Source organism: Notamacropus eugenii, chromosome 5 (genome assembly GCF_028372415.1).
Source record: "Notamacropus eugenii isolate mMacEug1 chromosome 5, mMacEug1.pri_v2, whole genome shotgun sequence".
Lineage (NCBI taxonomy): Eukaryota > Metazoa > Chordata > Mammalia > Diprotodontia > Macropodidae > Notamacropus > Notamacropus eugenii.
The window spans coordinates 22,903,324-22,926,375 of NC_092876.1; the positions used below are offsets into that span (position 1 = coordinate 22,903,324).

The following is a 23,052-nucleotide window of genomic DNA, read 5'->3' on the forward strand; positions in this document are numbered from 1 at the left end:
CTTTTTCTAAAAAGAAGAAAATTCACTGAGAAATAGAACTATACTTTCTTTATCTAAGGTTATCACAATTGTAGGTATAGGTGGTGAATTCAAATCCTAGCTCCAAAATTTACCAGTTGTATGACCAAATAAGATTCACTCCACTTTGTTGAATTTCATTTTCCTTAAAGGTAAAGTAACTTAATCCAGATTACTTGGGTTGTAAGTAGCAAAATCAGCATTGAATACAAGCCATATGACTCCAAATGAAGTGTTCTTTCTAATGTATCATATAGCCTTTGTCACTGCTGGGCTGATATTCTTTTGATTAGGGCAAGAGACAACACAGCATCAGTGTGCTCCTTTAGTATCCTCATGATGGCAGGGAAAGGGAGAAATACCAACACCTTGAATGCTCCCCCTATTGTTGATTGGTTGGTTGTTGTCCTTCATTCTTGAAGAGGACCAAAATGACACCATTATACTAGAGTCAAGTTTCAATGTGTCCAACTGTGGCTAATCAGGCCAATAAGAGCTTGAAATGCTCTACCACAGATTAGGCACAAATAGCCCATATGAACATTTGAGGGTGAGTCCTCTAAATTTGTGCATCCTGTGTTTCCTTTGAGCTGTTTCAATTCTGCTTTGCTCATAGTGCACAACACCTTCTGTTATGTGGGCACACCATGATGAGCAGTCCTGTGCCAGTGTCTCCCAGGTCACACAATCAGTTCCAATGTTCTAGAGATAGACCTTGAAAGTACCTTTGTATCACTTCTTCTGACCACCATGTGATCACTTGCCCTGTGTGAGTTCTCCATAAAATAATCTTTTTGGCAAGTGTATATTTTATATTTGAACAACATGGCCAGGCCATCAGAGTTGCACTCTGTGAAACACAGCTTGAATCCCCTGTAAAGGCTCAGCAGTCATCATACCAGAGGTACTAGAGTTCCCTGAACACACTCTACACCCCGGCCTCCCATAACAAACTTATTGAAGTACCTAACACAAGAATTAAGCAGTATGAACTGACATGGCTAAATATAATCTGCACCTCTGGAGAAAAGATCCAAATCATTGAGCTCACATACCTGTCTTAGTATTTTAAACAAGAGATACTTACTTGGGTGAAGGGAAGTATTAAGTGAAATACCTGAATGTCTGTTCTAGACACCACATCTTGGGAAAGACATTGACAAGCTAGAGAAGATCAAAAGGTAGATGACTTGAGAAGCTGCATGTCAAGGTTTAAAGAAGTGTGAGTTCCATAGATTCAGGAGAAATAATTTTAAAACTATTGGATGACCTGAAAGTCATGATCAGAAAAAAAGAGCTTAGACAACATCTTTCAAGAAATTATCAAAGAAAAATGCTCTGATGCTCTAGAACCAAAAGGTAAAACAGAAATTGAGAGAATCCACCAATTGACTCTTGAAAGAGATCCCAAAGGGAAACTCATAGGAACATTGTAGTAAAATTCCTGAGTTCTCAGATCAAGGAGAAAATATTGCAAGCAGCCAGAAAGAAACAATTTGAGTATTGTGGAAACACAATCAGTATAACACAAGATCTAGCAGCTTCCACATTAAGGGATCAGAGAGGTTGGAATATAATATTCTGGGGGTAAAACAAGGTAGGCTTAAAACCAAAAATCATCTACCCAGCAAAACTGAGTACAACACTTCAGGAGGAAAAGTAGACATTCAATGAAATAGAGGACTTTCAAGCATTCTTGATGAAAAAACCAGAGGTGAATAGAAAATTTGACTTTAAAATACAAGAATCAAGAGAAGCATGAAAAGGTAAATAGGAAAGAGAAACCACAAGGGACTTATTAAAGTTTAACTGTTTGCATGCCTACATGGAAAGATGATATTTGTAACTCATGACACCTTTCTCAGTATTAGAGTAGTTGTAGGAAATACATATATACACATATGTGTATGTGTATGTATATGTATGTATGTATAGACAGAGAGCACAGGATAACTTGAATATGAAGGGATGATATCTAAAAAACTAAAATTAGGGGGTGAGAGAGGAACATATTGGGAGAATGAGAAAAAGAGAGATAGAATGGTATAAATTATCTCACATAAAAGAGGCCAGAAGAAAGCATTTTTACAATGGAGGGGAAGAGAAGGGAGGTGAGAGGTAATGAATGAACCTTATTTTCATCAGATTTGGCTTAAGGAAGCAATAACATGCACACTTAATTGGATATCTTACCCTACAGGAAAGTAAGGGGGCAAGAAGATAAGAGGGGGGGATGATAGAAGGAAGGGCAGATTGGGGGAAGAGTTAGTAGGTGGCAATATAGTTAGTCTTTCACAAAATGACTATAATGGAAGTGTTTTGCATAACTACACATGTATAACCTATATTGAATTGCTTGCCTTCTTAGTGAGGGTGAGTGGGGAGGGAAGAAGGAAGAGAATTTGGAATGCAAAGTTTCAAAAACAAATGTTTAAAATTGTTTTTACATGGATCTGGGAAATAAGATGCCCAGGTAATGGGTTATGGAAATCTATCTTGCCCTAAGAGAAAATGAGGAGGATGAAGATGGGGGGATGATGTAGGGGAGGGCAGATGGGGGAAGGGATAAACAGAATGCATTCCATTTTGGAGTGGGAGGGAGGGGAGATATGGGGAGAAAATTTGGAGCTCAAAAATCTTGTGGAAATGAATGTTGAAGAATAAAATCAATTAATTAATAAAAGAGCGTGAGATCTTTAATCATATGACCTTAGTTTAAATACTACTTCTGACACTATTTTTGTGACCCTGGGAAAGTCACTCCACCTCTGTGGAACTCAGTTCCCTCATTTGTAGAAATGATAGGATTGAACTAGACTGCTTATAAGTTCCCTTCTAACTCTAAATCTATGACTCTACCATCCTCAGGATAAGATGAGGAAAGCTGAGCCAATGCCATTCCAAGATTTCTTGTAAGAACTGGGCATATTTAAATCAAATTTGTTTTAGGTGGTTGGAGTAGGGGTGATGATGCTATCTTTAAGTATCTGAAGGGCTGTCCTGATGAATGAAATTATTCTTGTTCTTCTTGGCCTCAGAGGGCAGAGCTAGGAACCATGAGGGAAAGATACAGAGAAGCAGATTTCAGATATAAGAAGATAACTATTTAACTAGTACTTCAAGGTTGATGCAATGGAGAGAATTGGGACCTGGAGTCAGGAAGACCTGAGTTCAAATCTAACTTCAAACATTTACTGGCTGAGTTACCCTGAGCAAGTCACTTAACCTTTGCTCATTTCTTCAACTGTAAAAATGGGAATAACATGAACACTTCCCTCCCAGGGTTATTGAGAGGATCAAAAGAAGTGATATTTTTAAAGTCCTTAGCCTAGTCCCTAGCACAAAGTAGGCACTTAAAAATTTTGTCTACTTCTCTCCTTTCCAGGCATCTCATTTTATTTTCACAACTATCCCAAGAAGTAGATGCTAATATTACCCAATATTTAGAGTTGATGAAACTCAGGCACACAGAAATTAATTTACTTTCTCAGGACCACATCAGAGGTAAACATTTTAAGCTAAATTTCTAACATGAGAAGGAAAAAAACCACATTTCCTAAAAATCAGCATAGTTCTAAAATAAAAGATACTGCCCTGGGAAATAAAGTTCCTCACTTCTTATTGTTATGAAGTGTAGGCTACTGGACTACTCTTCAAAAATGTTTTACAGTGGATTCTTGTCCATGAATAGGGTGTATGCCCTTGTGAGTTCTCTTCCAATTCTGAGGTTCTTAGTGACTCATCTCTAGACCTTCTCCAGTTCAGTGATCTTCTGTTAAGAACAAGTCATGTCTACTTTTCAGTCCTGTTTTCAAAGTGCTTAGAATTCTGCTGGACCTCATGGCCACCTCACAAGTATGGGCAGATATTTTCAGAGATATTAGTAGTAGCTACTTATTCCCTTTCCTTGACTACAACTAATCAATCCAAAACTTTAAAGATAACTAACACTGTTTGCTGCAGAATGCATGCATGCATACATTTTTACACCCTCATTAACTGGTCAGGTATTATTTCTCCCTCTACTGAGTTTTCTTCCCTAGAAAATTCTCAAAGTATCACAGAATTAATTGTAAGCTGGTGTTTTGAAATCAAAGTCCAATTCCTTCAGTTTTACAAATGAGGAAACTCAGGCTCAGAAGGGAAATGACTTCCCCTAACTTGCAGAGCTACTGAATGGCAGCTATGGGATTGAATTCAAGAGCTCTTCATTGAATTACAAGATATTTCCTTCCACTTTGAGGCAACTCTTGTTCCTACACTTAGAAAATGTTTCCCTTCCTGCATCTCTCCTAACCCACAATTACTCTGGCTTCTTTCCTCTATAGTTAGTAAGGAAAATTAAAAGAAAAACTGTTCCGTAGGATGACAACATATCAGTTGTCACAAAAAGTCGAAAGACTTGGCACTAACAAATCCTGGCTCTATCTCTTACTAGATCTCTAACCTTGAGCAATACATTAAACTATCTGAGCCTCAGTGTTCTGTAAAATAAGGAGCGTCGAGTCTGCACTACTTAACAATTAGAGCAATTGACAGAAACTATTTGGATACTTGAATGTGTTATGTAAATAAGAGTTCCTATTGGAATGGGGATGAGGGGGTTGAGTAATGGTAGGAGACAGCCTGTTGCAGGAGAAATTACACTTGGAATCAGAGGACCTGAGTTCAAATACTAACTCTGCTCCTTGGTATCTTTGTGGTTTTAGGAAATTCCGTTAATACTACCTCTATTTCCTTGTCTGTAACATGAAGGGATTGGACCCAATTATTTCTAAGGTTCCTTCTAATTCTAAATATATTGTTCTGTGACAATGTCCTATGCCTGCTATCATGAAGATCGATGTTCAAATACCATTTCCAACATAGTCTATGACCTTGGACACTTTTCGTCCTTAAGTCTCAGGTGTTTTTTAGCTGTCAAATAGAGGTGATAATTCCAGTAGTTGAGGCCTCACTAGGGTGCTAAGAGGTTAAAAGAGAATAATGTGTGCGCATGTATGTGTATATGTATATATATATGTATCTCCTTGTAAACCACAAGGTGATTTGCCAATTATGTAGTGAATTAGTATTAGCCTTTTGGAAAACAATGTAGAATTAGATCAATGAAGTGACTAAAATGTCCATATTCTTTGGCTCAGATACATCACTACAAGCCATATGCATCAAGGAGATCACTGACAAAAAGAAAAAATTCAGACAAAACAAAATATTTTCAGCAGCACATTTTGTATTAGCAAAGAACCAACACAGGAAGTGCTTGATAAACACTTGTTGAATGATTGGAAACAAAGTAGAAGCCCATCTATTGGGAGAATGGCTAAATAAAATGTGCCATATGTGGATGTAATGGAATATCACTGTTCTGTAAGAAATGGGGAGTCAAATAAATCCAGAGACGCATGGCAAGGCTTACATAAACTCAGGCAAAGGGAAGTAAGCAGAGACAAGAAATCAAGACACAGAATGACCACAGCCATGGAAATGGAATAATAACTTCAATACTGTCAAAAATGAATATTGTAACATTTTAAATAATAAGCTGACCACCTAAAAAAGGGATATAAGATGATGACTTCCCCCTTGTCCTCTCCATATTGGGGTCCACAAAGGTGAGACATTGCAAATAATTTTAGAATTTTTTTTGATGGGTTGACTAATTTTTCTGTTTTTCATTGCTTTCTCTTTTTTGTTAAAAAACATTTTAAGAAGTAGCTGTCCGAAACAAAAAGTCAGGGATATTTTAGGGCTTTGAACATAGGTGTTGTATCCTCTGAAATATACCCTCTATCTATATTTTCCCAGTAATATGAATCCCATAGCTTTCTTAAGCAGCCCATTCTGTTTTTGCACATCTTTAATTATTAGAAAGGTTTTTGAAGGATGGGAGATAAAATAAATGAGTATTAATTGAAAAAAATGAATAAATTTAAAGATGTAATAACAGTGAATAGTGTAGATAAAATAAGGAAGTCAAAATCCGATTGTCTGCATTTGGAGGTCTCTATGACTTCAACCCCTAAAAGTTCTCTTTTGCCTGTTACCTTTGCCTCTTTCTCTGGATTGTTTCATGTTGAATTTTCCTTAACAACTATAATACCTTTTTACCATTAAAATGAGATAATTAATGAAATAACTTAAAATAGTTCACATTTCTATGGGCTTTAGCAAACCCTTTCCTCACAAGAACACTGGGTAGAGTAGATGTAAATTATTTCCATTTCACTCAGGAAGAAAGCTGAAGCACAGACAGATTAAGTGACTTAACTCATGGTCACAGTTGGTATCCATGAGAATATGGACTGGGATCTGAGTCCTTCAACCTCAAGACCAGACTTCTTTCCACTGTTCAATGATGTTTTCTGGTAGATTCAGAGACACTTTGTCAAGAAAAACCAGAAGGCTGGTCATAGAGCCAAGTATCTGAATTGCTAGATGAGCGATCTGTTTCATCTCCCTGAAAGATGACTCACAAACTGTATTTCTATAAGGTTGTTTTTTTTTTAAAACAGCAACCATTGGGCCAAGTAGATTATGTATTATTAGTGAATTTTCAAGAGGGTACACTGAGATACAGAAGTTAAGTGACTACTTGTGACCATGAAACTATTAAGAGTCCCATCTGGGATCAAACCCATGTTTTAGTTCAGTGCCCTTTCCATGACACCATATTGATTGAACAGAAACATTTTGACTCTAACTCTGACCCAACCCAAGTAAAACCTCTTGACCTACCTGTAGTTCTATCTGTTTTCTGGATTTCTTTTCTGAGTGCATGAGAGTGGGAGATTTCAATCTTTGGCTATGGCTAGTGGGACTGAAATCCGGGGAGTTCTCCCAGAGGACTTAACCAACAAAGAAACTGAGCTCATTACCATTTTCTCCTATGGGTCCCCAAGTGAAGACAGGGTAAAGAGTGGGGTATCTAAGTCTCCTTCATTTCTGCTCAACACCAACCCTCATTTTATGGCTGAAAAAATGCTAGGCATTATGCCAAGTGCTAAGGATATTTTTTAAAAGCATAAAAATGCACAAAAATAGTTCATATCTTCTAGGAGTATACATACTGAGACATATTTTAAAACACAGAATATCAAAGAGGGATTTGCTTTCAGAGGTAAATGTTTGGTCAATGCTAACCTTCCCTCCAATAATGCAGGTAGCAAGCTCTTGATATGTTAGGTGAGTATGAGTTTCTGTATCCCCAATAACTCATTGCTTGGTAGCCAGTTTTAGCAACCTTATTCCCCTGGTATAATAAAGCTAGGTCTAAAATCTATTTCTCTTGAATCTAATTATAGTGAACTGTCCTTTTCATAGAACCAAAATTCCTCAAAGTTGGAAAGAATCTTGGAGAATATCTAGTCCAAGACACACGTAAAGAAAAATTTCCTCCACAACAAAACTGACACATGGTCATGTTACCTGTACTTGAGGACCTTTAGTAATAGAGAACCCTCTACCTCCAAAGGCAGTTCATTCTACTTTCAGGTAGTTCTCTCAAGCTGTTAGGAAGTATTTTTATATAAATCTAAATCTGACTTTAATTTCCAGTCATTGCACCTAGTTCTGACCCCTGGGGTCATATAGGAAAAGTCATAGACCTTTTCACTTAATAACCCTTCAAATACTTGAAAACATATACCATGTCCTTCCTTAAGGCTTCTGTTCTCTAGGCCACATATCTCCAGTTCACCTTCATTTGACATGCTCTGAAGGTCCATCACCATTGTGATCCATTTTCTCTGAATGCTTTACATCCCCTTCTTAAAGTAGTAGACAATGATCTTCCTAAAGAGTGGTTCTAAGAACTGAGCACTATACTCCAGGTGTTGTCTGGATAGGGCATAAGAAGGTTGGACTGCCATTTCCTTATTCCTGAGAGCTCTTGATCTCTTGCTATAGTATAAGGGCACAGTAACTTTCTTGGTTGTCATATCATAGAGTTAATCTCTAATGAACTTGGAGTCCTTTAAAATGCTCAGTTCTTTAATGGACAAACTCCATCTAACCACACACATTTCCCCTCTTTTAGCTAATTTTTAACCTAATTTCTACATTTGTTTGTATTAAATGTTTCAATGAGTTGTGAAGACCTCTCTCCTGGTCTTTAACATTAACAACCTACATCCCAACTCTGTCTTATCTGAAAATTTGATCATCATTTTATCTTTTTCATTATTCATGTCATGACAAGTATATTGGAAAGATACGTTGATTTATAGTCAGAAGTCCTGAGTGTGAATTCTAGTGCTGGACTCTTTCTAATTTTGTCAAGTCATTAAAGCTCAGTTTACCCATGTAAATGAAAACATTGGTTTATATAATCTCAAAAGCCCTTTTAGTTTTAAAATTATTATTCTATGTTCAAATCACAGAGAAAAGGACGTATTCCTATTACACCCTTCGAGACACTCCCTCCCAACATGGTAGTGCCTCTGTAAGAATCCATATACATAAACACATTTTTTGGAGAGGGAAAGGGTTGCAAATTTACTTAAAAAAAATTTAAACCCTTTCGCTAATGTCCTCCTCTCATGTTTCATTGTAGTATGGAGACCCAGGTTCTCAAAGTCTCTGTCAGTAAAGCAGTTGAAGACAACCTGTTAGTTGATTGTAGCTGATATGTCAGTTACCTCTTTTCCAGAGACCGAATTCCTCTGTACCATTTTGTCTTACTATTCAAATGACCTTGTTTTTATTGATGTTATATTCTGACCTGTTTCTGCTAAGCTCTTGACGCAACTTCATACGCTCTAGTGGAATGCAACAGATCTGATCTGTTTCACCTTTTACTCCTATCTTCTGATCTGAGTTCTTTCTTGCAGATATGGGATGAGTTTCTTTCTTTTTTCAGGGCTGTTCTTTAATGTTTTATTTTTTCCAATTACACCTGAAAACTCTTTTAATGCTTTACAATATTTTTTGAGTTCCAAATTCTCTTCTTCCCTTTCCTCTTCCTCCTTGAGAAGGCAAGCTATTTGATATAGGTTTTACATGTGCAGTCATGCAAACTTATTTCCATATTAGTCATGTTATGAGAGAAAATACAGATTAAAAAAGGAAAGAAGAAAGAAAACAATAAAAATAAAGAAGCATGTTTTAATATGCATTCATACACTACCAATTCTTTCTTTGAGGCTATATAACCTTTTTATTATAAGTCCTTTGGAATTATCTTGCATTGTTGCATTGCTGAAAATAGCTAAGTCATTCACAATTGTACAATATTGATATTACTGTATACACTGTTTTCCTGGTTCTACTCATTTCACTGTATATTAGTTCGGGTAAACCTTTCCAGCTTTTTTTTCCTGAAATCTTCCTGCTCATCATTTCTTATTATACCATAACTTATTCAGTTATCTCCCAATTGATGGGAATTCCTTCAGTTTCCAATTCTTTACCACCACAAAAAGAGTTGTTACAAAACCAAAGAAATATATATTACAACTATATACATTTTAAATGAATTTTCACTTCCACTTTTTTCCATTTTGTCCAATTATGTCCATTATAGCTTGCTAATAACATCTTCATGAGTAACTAGGTGGTACAGTGGATAGAGTACTGGTCTTAGAATCAGGAGGGTATATTCATGAGATCAAATACACTTGCTAGCTGTATGACCTAGGCAAGTCACTTTATCCTGTTTGACTCAGTTTCCTCATAAATAAAATGAGCTGGAGAAGAAAATGGCCAACCACTCCGGTATCTCTGCCAAGAAAACCCCAAGTGGGGTCACGAAAAGTCAGACGTGACTGAAACGACTTCAACAAAAAAAAGTACATTTTCTCTTCTCCCTTTTATTGATGTTAGTGCATTCATTTCAGTATTTGTATATACATTATTCCTTTCTCATGGTAGTAGATAGTGTGCATACTATTTTTCAGATGCTTTTTTCTTATAACTTGATGTGTCTTTCCCAATGTCTTTGTTGTTGTTGTTCAGTCTTGTCAGTCACATTCGAGTCTTCATGACCCCATTTGTCACTACTATATTATATAGTGCTAGAAATTCTAGCTATTGGTGTAACAATTAGAAAAAAGGAAAAGACACTGAGGAAATAATCATTGATAAAAAGAAACCAAGCTTATTACTTATGGTGGACATTATTTAATTATAAAGTTCTAGAGAGTCAACTAAAATGAATAGAAACAATTGCAGCAAAATTACAGGATTTTAAATTCATAAAAATCAGAAGATTTTCTTATATTACCCACACAGTCTAACTGGAGGAGATACAAGGAGAAATTCCAATTAAAATAAATACAGCATATATGAAATATTTGAAAATAGGTCTAGCAAGAATCACATAGGAATTTTATAAATATAGATGCAATTATAAAATTAGAGAAAATATATTTAACTAGCCCTTATGAGAAAAATATACTTAAAATCATTTGTTTATCCAGTGTTATTCCAATCAAACTACCAAAAAGAATATATCATAGAGCTAAAAACAAACATAATCATCAAATTCATCTAAAGGGGAAAGGGTATTAAGAATTTTAAGGGAAATAATAAAACAAAAATATGGAAAACAAGGAAGGCTAACTATTTGATCTCAATTATACTATAAACCAATAATAACTAAAATGATTTGATATGCTTTCAATTAAAAAAAATCAAGATCTCTTCTCATTAATCCACTCTGTTCAGTTGATGCTTGTTTTTGTTGCACAAATATAGACTTTCCTCTTCACCAGGGAAAGGGTGAACCATAAAAATATCATCTTTTTAGATGACACAATGTCCAAACTTTCAGTAAGGTAAAGTAATCTTGAACGTTGAGACATCCACAAGGCAAATCTGAAGAGGGAAAAGATGATCTTTTCAAATCTTCACTTCATCCAAACTCCAAAAATATTAAAAAATATTTTATCTTTTTGGAACCCCAACTTACTGATCAATGTAGCAGTGGTGCAACACATTACTCACTGTGAGTTGTAAAAATTTAACATCAGGACACAGCCTGGTAACTATAATTATTCCTTAGAACCTTACAACAATCATTTTAAGCTCTTACTATGTGTCAGGTACTCTTTTGAGCACTAGAGATGCAAAGAAAGGGCGGGAAATGATCCCTGACCTTAAGATGATCGTTCTATTAAGGGAGACAAAAAAGCAAACTACTGTGTATATAGTGGTGGTGGTGGTCATGGTTGTTGTCCTTTGTTCCTCACAAGGACCAAAATGATATCACCATGAAAAAGGGAAGTTTAAATGTGTCTGACTGTGGCTGATCAGACCAATATGAGTTCATAATTCTCTATCACAGATTGGGTACAGATCGTCTGTGTGAATATTTGGGGTGGTTACTCCAAATTTGCACATCTTACTTTTCCTTTGTGCTGTCTCAATTCTGCTTTGCTCATAGAGCACAGCGCCTTTTCTGATGTGAGCACACCATGCTGAGCGGTCCTGTGCCAGTGTCTCTCCCATGTTGCACAGTCAAATCCAAAGTTCTTGAGAAAGACTTTGAGAGTGTCCTTGTATTGCTTCTTCTGACCACCATGTATTCACTTGCCCCATGAAAGTTCTCCATAAAATAGTTTTTTGGCAAGCATACATTTTGCACTCCAACAATGTGGTCAGCCAATCAGAGTTGCACTTCCTGAAGCATAGTTTGAATGCTTGGAAGTTTAGTTTAAGCAAAGAACATGGAACAGTGAGGCCAGCACAACAGCTCTATAGACCTTCAGTTTGGTAATCTGTCTAAGACCTCCTCTCTCCCAAACTTTTCGTTGGAGTCTCCCAAACACTGAGCTAGCTTTGGCAATGTGTGTGTCAATCTCATGATCAATGTGTATATCCCTGGAAAGTATACTACCAAGTGAACTTATCCATAGCATTCAAAACTTCTTCATTTGTTGTATCCGATAGTTTTATGTATGGATGGTGTGGTGGTGATTGATGGAGCACCTGTGTTTTCTTTTTTGGTGTCAATTATTAGGTCAAAATTAGCACAGGCTAATTTTAGCACAGGTGAGAGTAATATTACGTACCAAAATGTATAGAGAATTATAACAGTTACTATGTATTCTATATGCATTCCCTTATTTAATTCTCAAACCACTTTATAAAGTATATACGGCGATGATAAAGTTTGGTAAGCCTGAGAGTATCTACAGACGAACAACCAGGATTCTGAAAGTCATTGAGTTCATGTTTTTTAAGGTTCAATTGAAGGAACTTGAAATGGTTAGTGTGGAAAAAGGAAAATTCGAGTGAGGCATGATAGCTGCCTTAGAACCTTTGAAGAGTTATTAATATGGAACAGAATGAGAACTGTCCCATTCATCTACAGAGAAGAGAACCAGGAACAGTAAGTCAAATGTTCAAAGATGCAAATTTAGGCTCAATGTTAGGGAAAACTTCTTAACAATGAGGATTTTCCCCAAGTTGAATGGGCTTCCTTGAGAAGTGGTAGGTTCTTCAAGAAGAGGCAAAATGATCGTATTAAAAATAATAGTTACTTTCTTTTTTAAGAGTCCAGATGGCAGAGTTGGGGAGCCCTCGGTTGAGCTCTACCAAATTCCCCTCCAAACAAGTCTAAAATTATGCCTCAAATCAAATTCTGGACCAATAAAACCAATGAAAGGCCAGATTAAACAATACATCAGCCCAAGATAATTAAGGATGTTGGAAGGAAATGTCTGTTTTGGGGATGGGGGACAGGATACAGACCTGGAGCACACTGCATACTGTGCAAAACAGACAGTGCCACAATGTCAGCAGGGGGTCTTAGAGGCTGCTACATTGGTGGCAGTAGCACCTTCTGGAGGTCCTAGCCCACATATGACATGTGTATGGGGAGACGGTAGAAAACTGGTTGGAAGCAGCCTGCATAAGACCCTTTGCTGGTGCTGGGTTAATGACCCTGTTGAATTGCCCATACACAGTTCCAGGTGGCAATCCCAAACCAAGAGGACTGATAGCACTTGAGGTCACAGGGGAGCATGAGCCCTAGTCCCAGTTCAAATGTGGAGAAAAGTGCTTGTGGTCACTCATAGGATAGTCGGAACCCTCATCTCAATTCCAATTCAGAGAGAAGAGGCAGCAATTTTGACTGCAGGAGAGCTGGGGACCTGGTCACAGTACCAGGATTGTAAGGAGTGCTAGCACTTGAAACTATGAAGAACAAAGTCCCTTTCTGGGTAAAGACCACAGTAAAGAACAGGGGAAAAATTACCAAACTTTTCCTTGGATCATAGCACCTTGGAAGCACTGAAAACCTACAAAACCCTAGAGATAGCTCTGAAAATAGCAGCATAAAAAGCCTAAAGAATGGGAGAGTACCCCAGGCAGGAAATTTTAGCATAAAGTTAAAAGTCAAGGAACAAAATGAGTAAACAACCACAAGAAAAGAATCTGACCATAGCAAATTATCATGGTAACAGGGAACAACAAAGACACAAACAGAGAAGATGGCAATGACTTCAAAACAGCTACAAGCAAAGCCTCAAAAATGGGTATGACTTGAACACAAGACAAACAAGAATTTCAAGAAGCACTCAAAAAAGGATTTTGAAAATCAAATAATAGAAATATGGGGAAAATGGAAAAATTATGAAAAGATAGTCAATAGTTTAGTAAAGGTAGCACAAAAATAATGAAAAAATTACCTATTGAACAGAATTGGCCAAATGGTAAAAAAGGCACAAAAAAACAGTGAAGAGAAAAACACCTTAAAAAACAAAACAAAATTGTCCAGATGGAAAATTATGTACAAAAATTCAGTAAAGCAAAGAACTGGCCAATTCAGAAAATTCGGAATTGTAGAATTGACCAAATTGGAAAAAAAAAAAAAGAGGCACAAAGGTTCATTAAAGGAAATAATTTCTTAAAAATTAGGACTGGTCAAGTGGAAGCTAATGATTCCTTAAGACAACAAAAAACAATAAAGCAATCAAATTAATTAAAAATAGAAGAAAATGTGAAATATCTCATTGGAAAAACAAAAGACCAAGGAGAGATAATCTAAGAATTAATGAATTATCTGAGAGCCATGATTTAAAAAGAAAGCTTAGAAATTATATTTCAAGAAATTGGCAAAGAAAACTGCCCTTAGATTCAGAGAGTAAAACAGAAATTAAAAGAATCTACCAATAACCTCCTGAAAGAGATCTAAAAATGAAAATTCCCATGAATATTATAGCCAAATTCCAGAACTTCTAGGTAAATATATGTGTGTGTGCATGTGTGCGTGTGTGTGTGTGTGTGTGTGTGTGTGTGTGTGTGTATTATTCTGGAACCACAGTCAAAATTACACAAGATTTAGCAGCTTCCATATTAAAAGATCAGAGGGCTTGGCATTTATCCCAGGAGGGAATATATGCCAGAAAGCAATATATTACAGGAGTTCGGATTACAAATAAGAATAACTTATCCAGGAAAACTGAGTATAATTTCCCAGGGGATGGGGAATAGGCAGTTAACTCTCACACTAACCCTAAATGCAAATGTTCAATCATTCCTGATGAAAAGACTAGAGCCGAATAGAAAATATTACTTTCAAAAGCAAGACTCAAGATAAGCATAAAAAGGTAAACATGAAAGAGAAATCACAAGAGAATTAATAAGGTTAAAATATTTGCATTCCTACATGGGAAGATGATGATTGTAACTTCTTAGAACTTTATCACTATTCAGGCAGTTAGAAGGAGTTAGAAGGCAGTTAGAAGGAGTATACAAAGACATTTTCCAAAACTTCTCAACTAATGACTAGTGATTGAGAAAGTTTATTCTGAATTCCCAAGCCAATCTCAACATTGCAGATTTTAATGAGTGCTTTGCCCCTTAGAGGCCCTCTCCTGAAACCCCTGCAGTCAATGAGGAGGAGAGATGAAGGCTAATTTATCCTCCTTTCCAATTATTCTCCTCCTTTTGAGTTGGTTCCGTTCTGATGCTAGCTTTTCATCACTAGAAGATTTCCCTGAGATTATAGGTGTGTGGGGGATGAGGAGGTGGTAGCATTTGGAAAAGAGAGGCTAGATGGAAAAAGAGAAAAGTTGGTCTTGGGGAGCTTGGAAGTCCAACTTTACAAGTCTTTTAACTTTTGGAAGACCAAGATCCATTGGTTCCTGGCATCTTTGTGAAGCTACCCACATTACAACTGCAAGAGAATGGTTTGGATTCCTTTGGAGAAGGCTTTCTATCCTAGGTATGTTTTTTGAGAGCCTGAGTGGGTAGTGGAGACACAGAGGTGGGGAATGATGTTGAACCAGAGACATTTTCTGCTCTCCTATTCCCTTTCATTTGCTCCATCACTAATGCTTTCAAAGAGTAAATAATGGAGAACTTTGTGAGGTGGATCATGGAGGACAGTGAATGTATATATGAAAAAGAGGGTGTTATGGAACAAAGATAAGGCTAAATTTTCTTGAGAGATCCCTCTTCCTAAAAGAATGAAATATCAGATCTGGAGAAGAACAAGACTGTTAAAACACAAAACGAAGAGATACATTATACAATTTAGAATGTAAGAGAGTTTGTTAACCTAGAATGTAGCAGGTTGGAGCTAGAAAGAACCGTGGAACATAGAACATAGAATTCAGAACCTCCATGGGTTTTTCAGACCAACCTCATACTTTTATAGATTAGGATATGAAAATGAAGAGAAGCCAATCTGGCAAGCATGCACACTTCCAACAGTGAGTAGAACTGTTTAACTGTCATTAAAAGCCAGTTGCCTTGATGATTCCAGGAATTTTCCCTTATACTATACTGTTTCTTAGTAGCTGTTCTTAGATTTGAGCTACAGCTCCATGAATACCTGCTTCCACTTTCTGGCAGGAATCTGCTATTACCAGATATTCCCTAAAGGAGATAGTGTCTGCTTCAGACTGCCAGCTTTAAATGAATTGTTTGATCAGCTTGAATATGTTCCTTTGCACTGGGGAAATGTTTCGAACTGAATCAAATGAGCTGACATATGGCAAATAATAATAACCACATTTATAGAGTGCTTTAAGGTCTATAAAGTGCCCTGAACATATTATCTATTTCTTATGCAAAAATAATTATCCTAGGATGTAAATGCTATTATTATCCCCATTTTACAGATAAAAAAAACTGAGTCTGAGGGAGATTAAGTGATTTGCCCAGGGACATGCAACTAGTAAATATCTGAGGATAAATTTGAACTCAAATCTTTATGATACAGATCAAAGTGCCACTTACTATTTGTGGTGAATCCAATTTATTATGTCACATTTTACAACAGAGAGAGAGAGAGAGAGAGAGAGAGAGAGAGAGAGAGAGAGAGAAGGTATATCACATCCAGCGAACTATGACTAGTGTGATCAGGAGAGTAAACTAGGGCAATTTGGCATTGATTGAAATAATTGCAGATACTGAGTGTGAAAAAGAGAAAACTGATAGAGATAAGATTACTGTCTTAAGATATCCAGAGCTCTCTCATGTGGAAAAATAAATAGGATTCTTCATGAATCCAAGGGGAGAATGTGGACATGGTATAGTGGGAAGGATGATCAGCTTGGACTTTCAAAACTTGGTATGAGTTTTGGCCATAATATTTATTGTCTTTGTGATTTCAGGACAATCAATTGACCTTTTCGGGTCTCAGTTTCTTCATCTGTAAACTGAGGTGGTTACATTAGATAACCTTTAAGGTCCCTTCCAGTTCTGAAATACTATGTTCCTTTGATTCTAAAAGTAATAGAGAAGCAGATATTTACTCAATATAAAAATACACTATTAAGCTATTAAACTATCAAGATGGATAATTGAGCTACCCTTAAAAATAGTGAACTCCTCATCACAGTAAATATTCAAGGAGGTCATGAAGTCATATCATGGCACTTCAACAAACATTTATTAATTGTCTACTATGTACAAGACATGAGTGATCCAATTTCAAAACCGATACAGTCCCTAGCTTCCAGGGACTTACATTCCTTTGGGGAAATACAACATTCATACAAATAAGTAAATTCAAATTATATACAGAGAGACAGAAGATGATTTAAAGAAATAATTCTAGCAAGTGGGGAGATGAGGGAAAGCTTTATATAGGAGACAGCAGATGACCTGTGACTAGAAGGCAGCTGGGAATTCTTGAAATGTAAATGAGCAGAGAACAATTGCCAGAATAAGGGACCATCACCTTTGCTGCCACACAAGGGCAAAATAAGATGCAATATCTTGGATGACACTATGCCAAGAATACCAGATTGGATTTCCGTAATTCACCTCCAAAGTTCCCTTCAATGTCATGAGATATATGCTTCTGTGCACATGTACATACATGTACACAGATGTAGATAAAATAGTGTTGCAATATTTTTGATAAAAGTACCAAATTTATGATTTTACAAAACCAAAGAGGCAGGACTTCCTGGGAAGGGGGAGTCAAGGTTAATATCACACAACTCTCAACTTGCCTAGAATGACTTGTCTCCTCCATTTGTTCATTTGTCTAATTTCAACCTAGCCTTAAAACTTCATCCTCATCATGTCTCTTCCATTCTGTATTATGTCTCCATTCGAAGCTGAATAGACTGTGGTACTGGTCTGGGAAAAAATATGGATAGTGTTCTTTTCAAAACAATCATTTTCCTTCCAGGAGTCTATAAGGTAATCATCATCCCCGTTCAGAAGTGACAAGGCTTTGATCTATGAAGAATGGATTTCCCTATGTCTTGAATATAGGATTCAAAAGTGGAACAAGTCAGAAGGTTTTCAGGGATGAAGATCTATTCACCATGAGCAGCCTATTGGCCAATAAGTGATCTATGATATCTGCACGTCTCTTCTATCCTTGGACTTGAAGTGCATGGCTGTACAGTTACAAACTCCATGCCTGGAGTTTCCTCAGGAATCCATAATGATCTCAGAAAATGTCAATACCATAGATGAGTAATAGGGTAATGAACATTTTATTTTTAATCTAGTGTGGCAAAATAATGCAACAATCATTCTGATTTAATAGATGATGAAACAGAGGTTTAGAGAGGTGATTTAGTTGGCTCATTGTCAAAAAGTGCGTAAGTTTTGACTTGAACACAGGTCTCCCGAATCTGTGTCCAATACTTTTTTTTTTTCACTAAAAATGAGATTAAATCTAACCCTACTGTTTTGGAAATGAGGAAAGGAGGGACTTACCTGTCATAGCATTGCCAAGAAGTTCCAGAGTCAAGACAAACCAATATCATGACTCCAAATTCTGAGCTCTTTCCACACTACTCTGTCTACTCTTTGCTGGATTTGGAGTCAAAGAACCTCGTTTTGGAACTGGTATATCAGAAACATCATCCGCTTTCATTTAGACACATTTTTCTTGTTAAGGCACAGATCAAAAGAGTTATTTCTGAATTACTCTCTCTTCTAAAGTCTTCCATAGGCTTAATTGATCAAGAATCTTGAATTAGTTTCCTCTTCTCTAGGTTGAACATGTCAAGTGTTCTACTCTTCCCTCCTGGTAAGGATTTTCAGTTTCTTTCACCATTGTTACTTCTTTCTCATTTCTCCTTAACATTCTCATGTGTGCTGGCCGGTATTGGACTTGTATAAAGATAAAATGCCTATATAAAATGCCATAGCATAGAACCACCCTTAGAAACATTGAGTATCATAGCAAAAGCACAAATATACCAGGAGTAATATAAGAAGACCTTCAAGATGTAAATTACAGAACAAAACTGGAAACTAAATTAGATCATGGGAATGAAAATGTGAGAGCTGGAATGTGGAATCTTACAGGGTGGAATATTCAAGCTATAACATGGATTAGAGAATTGAGAAGTAGATGGATTACTGGAAAACAGAACATAAAAGGCAGAGCTATAAGGTATGTTAAAAATCATGCAGAAAAATCTCTTCTGTCTACAGATGAGGAAAAAGAGAGGCAGAGTGACTTGTTGAATGCTGCAGTAAGCTTGAGTTAGTTCTAGATAGAGCACTGAGTCTGGAGTCAGGAAAATCTAAGTTCAGATCCAACCTCAAACACTTATGTGATCACAGTCAAGTCACTTAAGCTCTCTTTGCCTTAGTCTCCTCAACTGTAAAATGAGAATAATAATAGGACCTACTTCTCAGGTTGGTTGTGGGGCTTAGCACACAGTACCTGATGCATAGTAGGCACCATATAAATACTTATTCCCTCCCCAATCCCTTTGAAGCCAAACTGGAGCTAGAATCAAATTTGTGACTCCTGCCTAGGACTCCATCTGCTACCCCTGTGAATGACTGCTTATCTATAATTTCATACATCTTTCTAAATAAATCCTCTTATAAGCAATAAGCAACTTCAATAACAAGGTGTGTATATAAAGAAGATATAAATGCCATGGTCCATTAATGTCAAACCATACTACATACAGCCAAATTTTAATCTGAGTAATAGAGGATTTTTGCAATTCTTTGTGACAAGTTTGGCCTTCTATTAACCTGACCTTGTAATCACTTGGAACATACTTTAAAAGGATTATGTCCCTCCAAAAAATAATAGGTCGTATTTGCATAGTATTTCATGTCCATTATCTTGTTGTAGATATACAACAAACCTACAAGTTAGTTAGTGGATATATTACTATTCCCATTTTATAAATAAAGAAGATGAGTTTGAGAATGCACTTGACTTGATTTCTACATGTAGTAACTGATAGAGCTAGGACTCTAAGTCAAATATTGCTCCTAATTACAATGCCCTTTCTACCCAGCTAATATGTTTAAAATAAGACATTTTTTTGCTAATCAGTAAAAGTAAATTTATTTCTAGGTAAGCAGCTAGGTGGCACAGTGGATAGAGTGCCAGGTCTGGAGTCAGGATGCCTCATTTTCCTGAGTTCAAATCTGGCCTCAGATACTTACTAGCTGTGTAACCCTGGGCAAGTCCCTTAACCCTATTTCTTCATTTATAAAATGAGTGGAGAAGTAAATGGCAAATTACACCAGCACCTTTGCCAAAGAAACCCCAAATGGGGTCAGAAAGAGTCAGACAAAACTGAAAATGACTTAACAACAACAACAGATTACTTGGCTCAGAAGATCCAGGAAGTTAGAAACAAAACCAATTGGAATCTGAGACTCCTGACTTTTAGGTCTGTACTTTTCCCAGTATTCCATATTTTCTCTCCCTACTCTCTAATTGTTAAATACATGGATATGTATGTTGTTTTTTTTACTATTTTAATCCAATATTTCCATAAAAGGTCCATGTGGATTTCTTATCAAACCATTAAGGTTGATGATGGACTCTTGAAGTCCACATTAGTGAGCTATAAGTAATAATGAGTCCCACGAGATGAGAAGAATTTAAAGTATGAGTTAAACAATGGGTTAGGTATGTGACATATGAGAAGCTGCCTAAGCACAGAAAGTCACAGAAAATCAATCAATGACATATATACATGCCTAAGTGTATATAGAACGAATATGTCTATGCACACATATATGATATATATATGTATGTATAATGTCCTAATACATAATGATGTAATATATAGTATAATAATGTGATAATGTATAATATATTTTAATTAATATACTTAAAATTAGTTAAGGGGGGAACTAACATTTGGGGGAATCAGGAAAGTCTTTGAGTAGAAAATGACATTCCAAAAAATTGGAAAATATGTATTATTATTTCATAATCTCCTGAAGCCTTTAATGAAGGTGTATAGGGCTTTATGAAATCATAGAAATTTAGATCTTGGTCAAAATGGCTCATGCAAACTGGTCTGACATCCAAAGTATCTGCCAAAATAGTCACAATTTGAAAAAAGTGGTGACTTTTTTTTTCTATTTTACTCCAGATAGAGAAGAGAGAAGGCCATGGATGGAGGAAATGAAACAGATGTGACTTATTTTATTCTAGTTGGACTCTCAGAGTATCCTCGAGTTCAAGTCATCTTCTTCTGCTTGCTCTTGATGTCCTATCTTATCATATTACTTGGGAACAGCCTCATTCTCTTCTTGATCCACTTTGATTCCCGGCTCCACACTCCCATGTATTTCTTCCTCAGTAATCTGTCCTTCCTGGATATGTGCTACACTTCAGCTAGTGTGCCTCAGGTTCTCATCAACTGCTTAGCCAAGATTCCCTCCATCTCCCTGGGCCAGTGTCTGGCACAGATGTGTGCTGGCCTTTATTTTGGGGTTGTGGAATGCCTCCTTCTGGCAGTCATGGCCTATGATCGGTGCATTGCCATTGGAGACCCACTGCGTTATCCAGTTAGGATGAGTCCCCAGCTTTGTGTCAAACTAGCAGCAGTGTCTTGGGTGACAGCCTTTCTTCTGACTGTGGTTCCAACCCTTACAATGCCACTGGAGTTTTGTGGCCATCACGTGATCAATCACTTTTCTTGTGAACTCTTGGCCATCCTCAAGCATGCTTGCAATGATCTGAAGTTTTATGAGTGGTTGATGATGGCCACCAGTTCCCTAACTCTCCTTGCACCTTTTACCTTCATTCTTGCCTCCTATGGGCGCATCCTTGGGGCTGTCCTGAAGATGCACTCAGTAGAGGGTCGAAAGAAGGCTTTCTCCACCTGTAGCTCCCATATAACTGTGGTAGTTATCTTCTATGGTACAGCCATATCTGTGTACATGATTCCCCAGGACAAGGCCAGCCAGGATCAGGACAAGGTCATCTCTATGCTGTATGGTATCCTTCCACCCATGCTCAACCCCCTCATCTATAGTCTTAGGAATAAGGATGTGAAGATGGCATTAAGAAAGCTAGTAGGGGAGAAGACTGTCTCCTAAGAGGAGATATTTGGTTACTTTTTAAGAAAACTGGAGAAAATGAAAGAAGTGATGGTTTTACTAATGAAAAAAGAAAAGTTTTCTTTTCCAAAAACCCCTGTAATCACTGAGGCATTAAATGATGAGCTGGCATCTTAGGCAGTTGCTTTCTCAGAAGTGGAGCTTTAGCTGTCTCAGAAAGTCTAAACACTCCCTTTGTACATAACAAGTTCACCTTGAGGAAAAATCTCAAAAATCTCCCTTATTTCATCAATGACCTTCCCCTGCCCAGAAGTTCACCTTGAGGTAGTGTGAATCAGTGCAAAGAACTCTGGTGTTGGAATCAGAACCCACCTCTGCCCCTCTGCCACTTGTCAGTAGCATGAATTTGGGCAATTCACTTAAACTCTCTGAATCTCAGTTTTTTGTTGTTCAGTCATTTTCAGTTACAACTCTTAATGACCCTATTTTGGGGGTTTATTGGCAGAGATACTGGAGCTGTTTGCCATTTCCTTCTCCAGTCCATTTTGCAGAAGAGGAAACTGAGGCAAACAGGGTAAAGTGATTTGTCCAGAGTCATACAGCTAGTAAGTGTTTTAGGCCAGGTTTGAACTCACAAAGATGAGCCCTTCTGACTCCAGGCCCAACATGCACTGCACAACTGAGCTGCCCTGGGCCACTTTGCTAGTATGTAAAATGAAATTTTACATTATGACTAACAAAAACAACCATAAAAATAATAACTGGCTTTCACAGAGTGATTTCATCCTTCAAAACACTTTCCTTTTTGTCATCATTTTGTTCATTACAACCTCCTTTGAATCAAATGAAATCCTTGTCACTATTTCTTAGATGTGGAAACAGACTGAATGCAATTCATTGGCTTATCTATGAACAGTAAACTAATGAGTCTGGCATAGAATTTGGACAGAAGTCTTCTTGACTCCAAGCCTAATTTTCTATTCACTCAGCCAAAGAGACTTTTTAAGGTCTTTTCCATCTCTAAATCTCTGGTTGTATAATAGAAAGCATTTTCTGTGAAATAATTATTCTTCCTAAAAGCTAACAACAGAAGGCATCTGTAAAATATTGTAATAGTCTCTAGTCTTCTTCCTTAAAAATTCCTGACACATGCCACCTCTGCATGCTCTTAATACCATCACAGATAATAACAAAAACAAGACTGCCATCAAAGAAATAATGACATGATTTGTACTTGACTTTGTTTTGAGTGAGGGAGGGCTGTGCAGGTCACCACCCTTACTTCTCCTCCAGAGCCATATGAATCCAATAACATATATACATGTATGTATGTATATG

At 36.9% G+C, this 23,052-nt stretch overlaps 1 protein-coding gene across 1 annotated transcript; it reads left to right on the plus strand.

Moving 5' to 3' along the window:
* Positions 1-20,744: 20,744 nt before the first annotated feature.
* Positions 20,745-22,763, plus strand: LOC140503589 (olfactory receptor 13H1-like). Its single transcript, XM_072607720.1, has one exon. It carries the CDS (start codon positions 20,821-20,823, stop codon positions 21,751-21,753), a length of 933 nt encoding a protein of 310 aa, XP_072463821.1. The 5' UTR covers positions 20,745-20,820; the 3' UTR covers positions 21,754-22,763.
* Positions 22,764-23,052: the final 289 nt, after the last annotated feature.

Excerpts from the sequence above, each read along its gene's own strand:
- LOC140503589 (XM_072607720.1), top strand. The coding sequence starts at position 20,821 with ATGGATGGAGGAAATGAAACAGATGTGACTTATTTTATTCTAGTTGGA.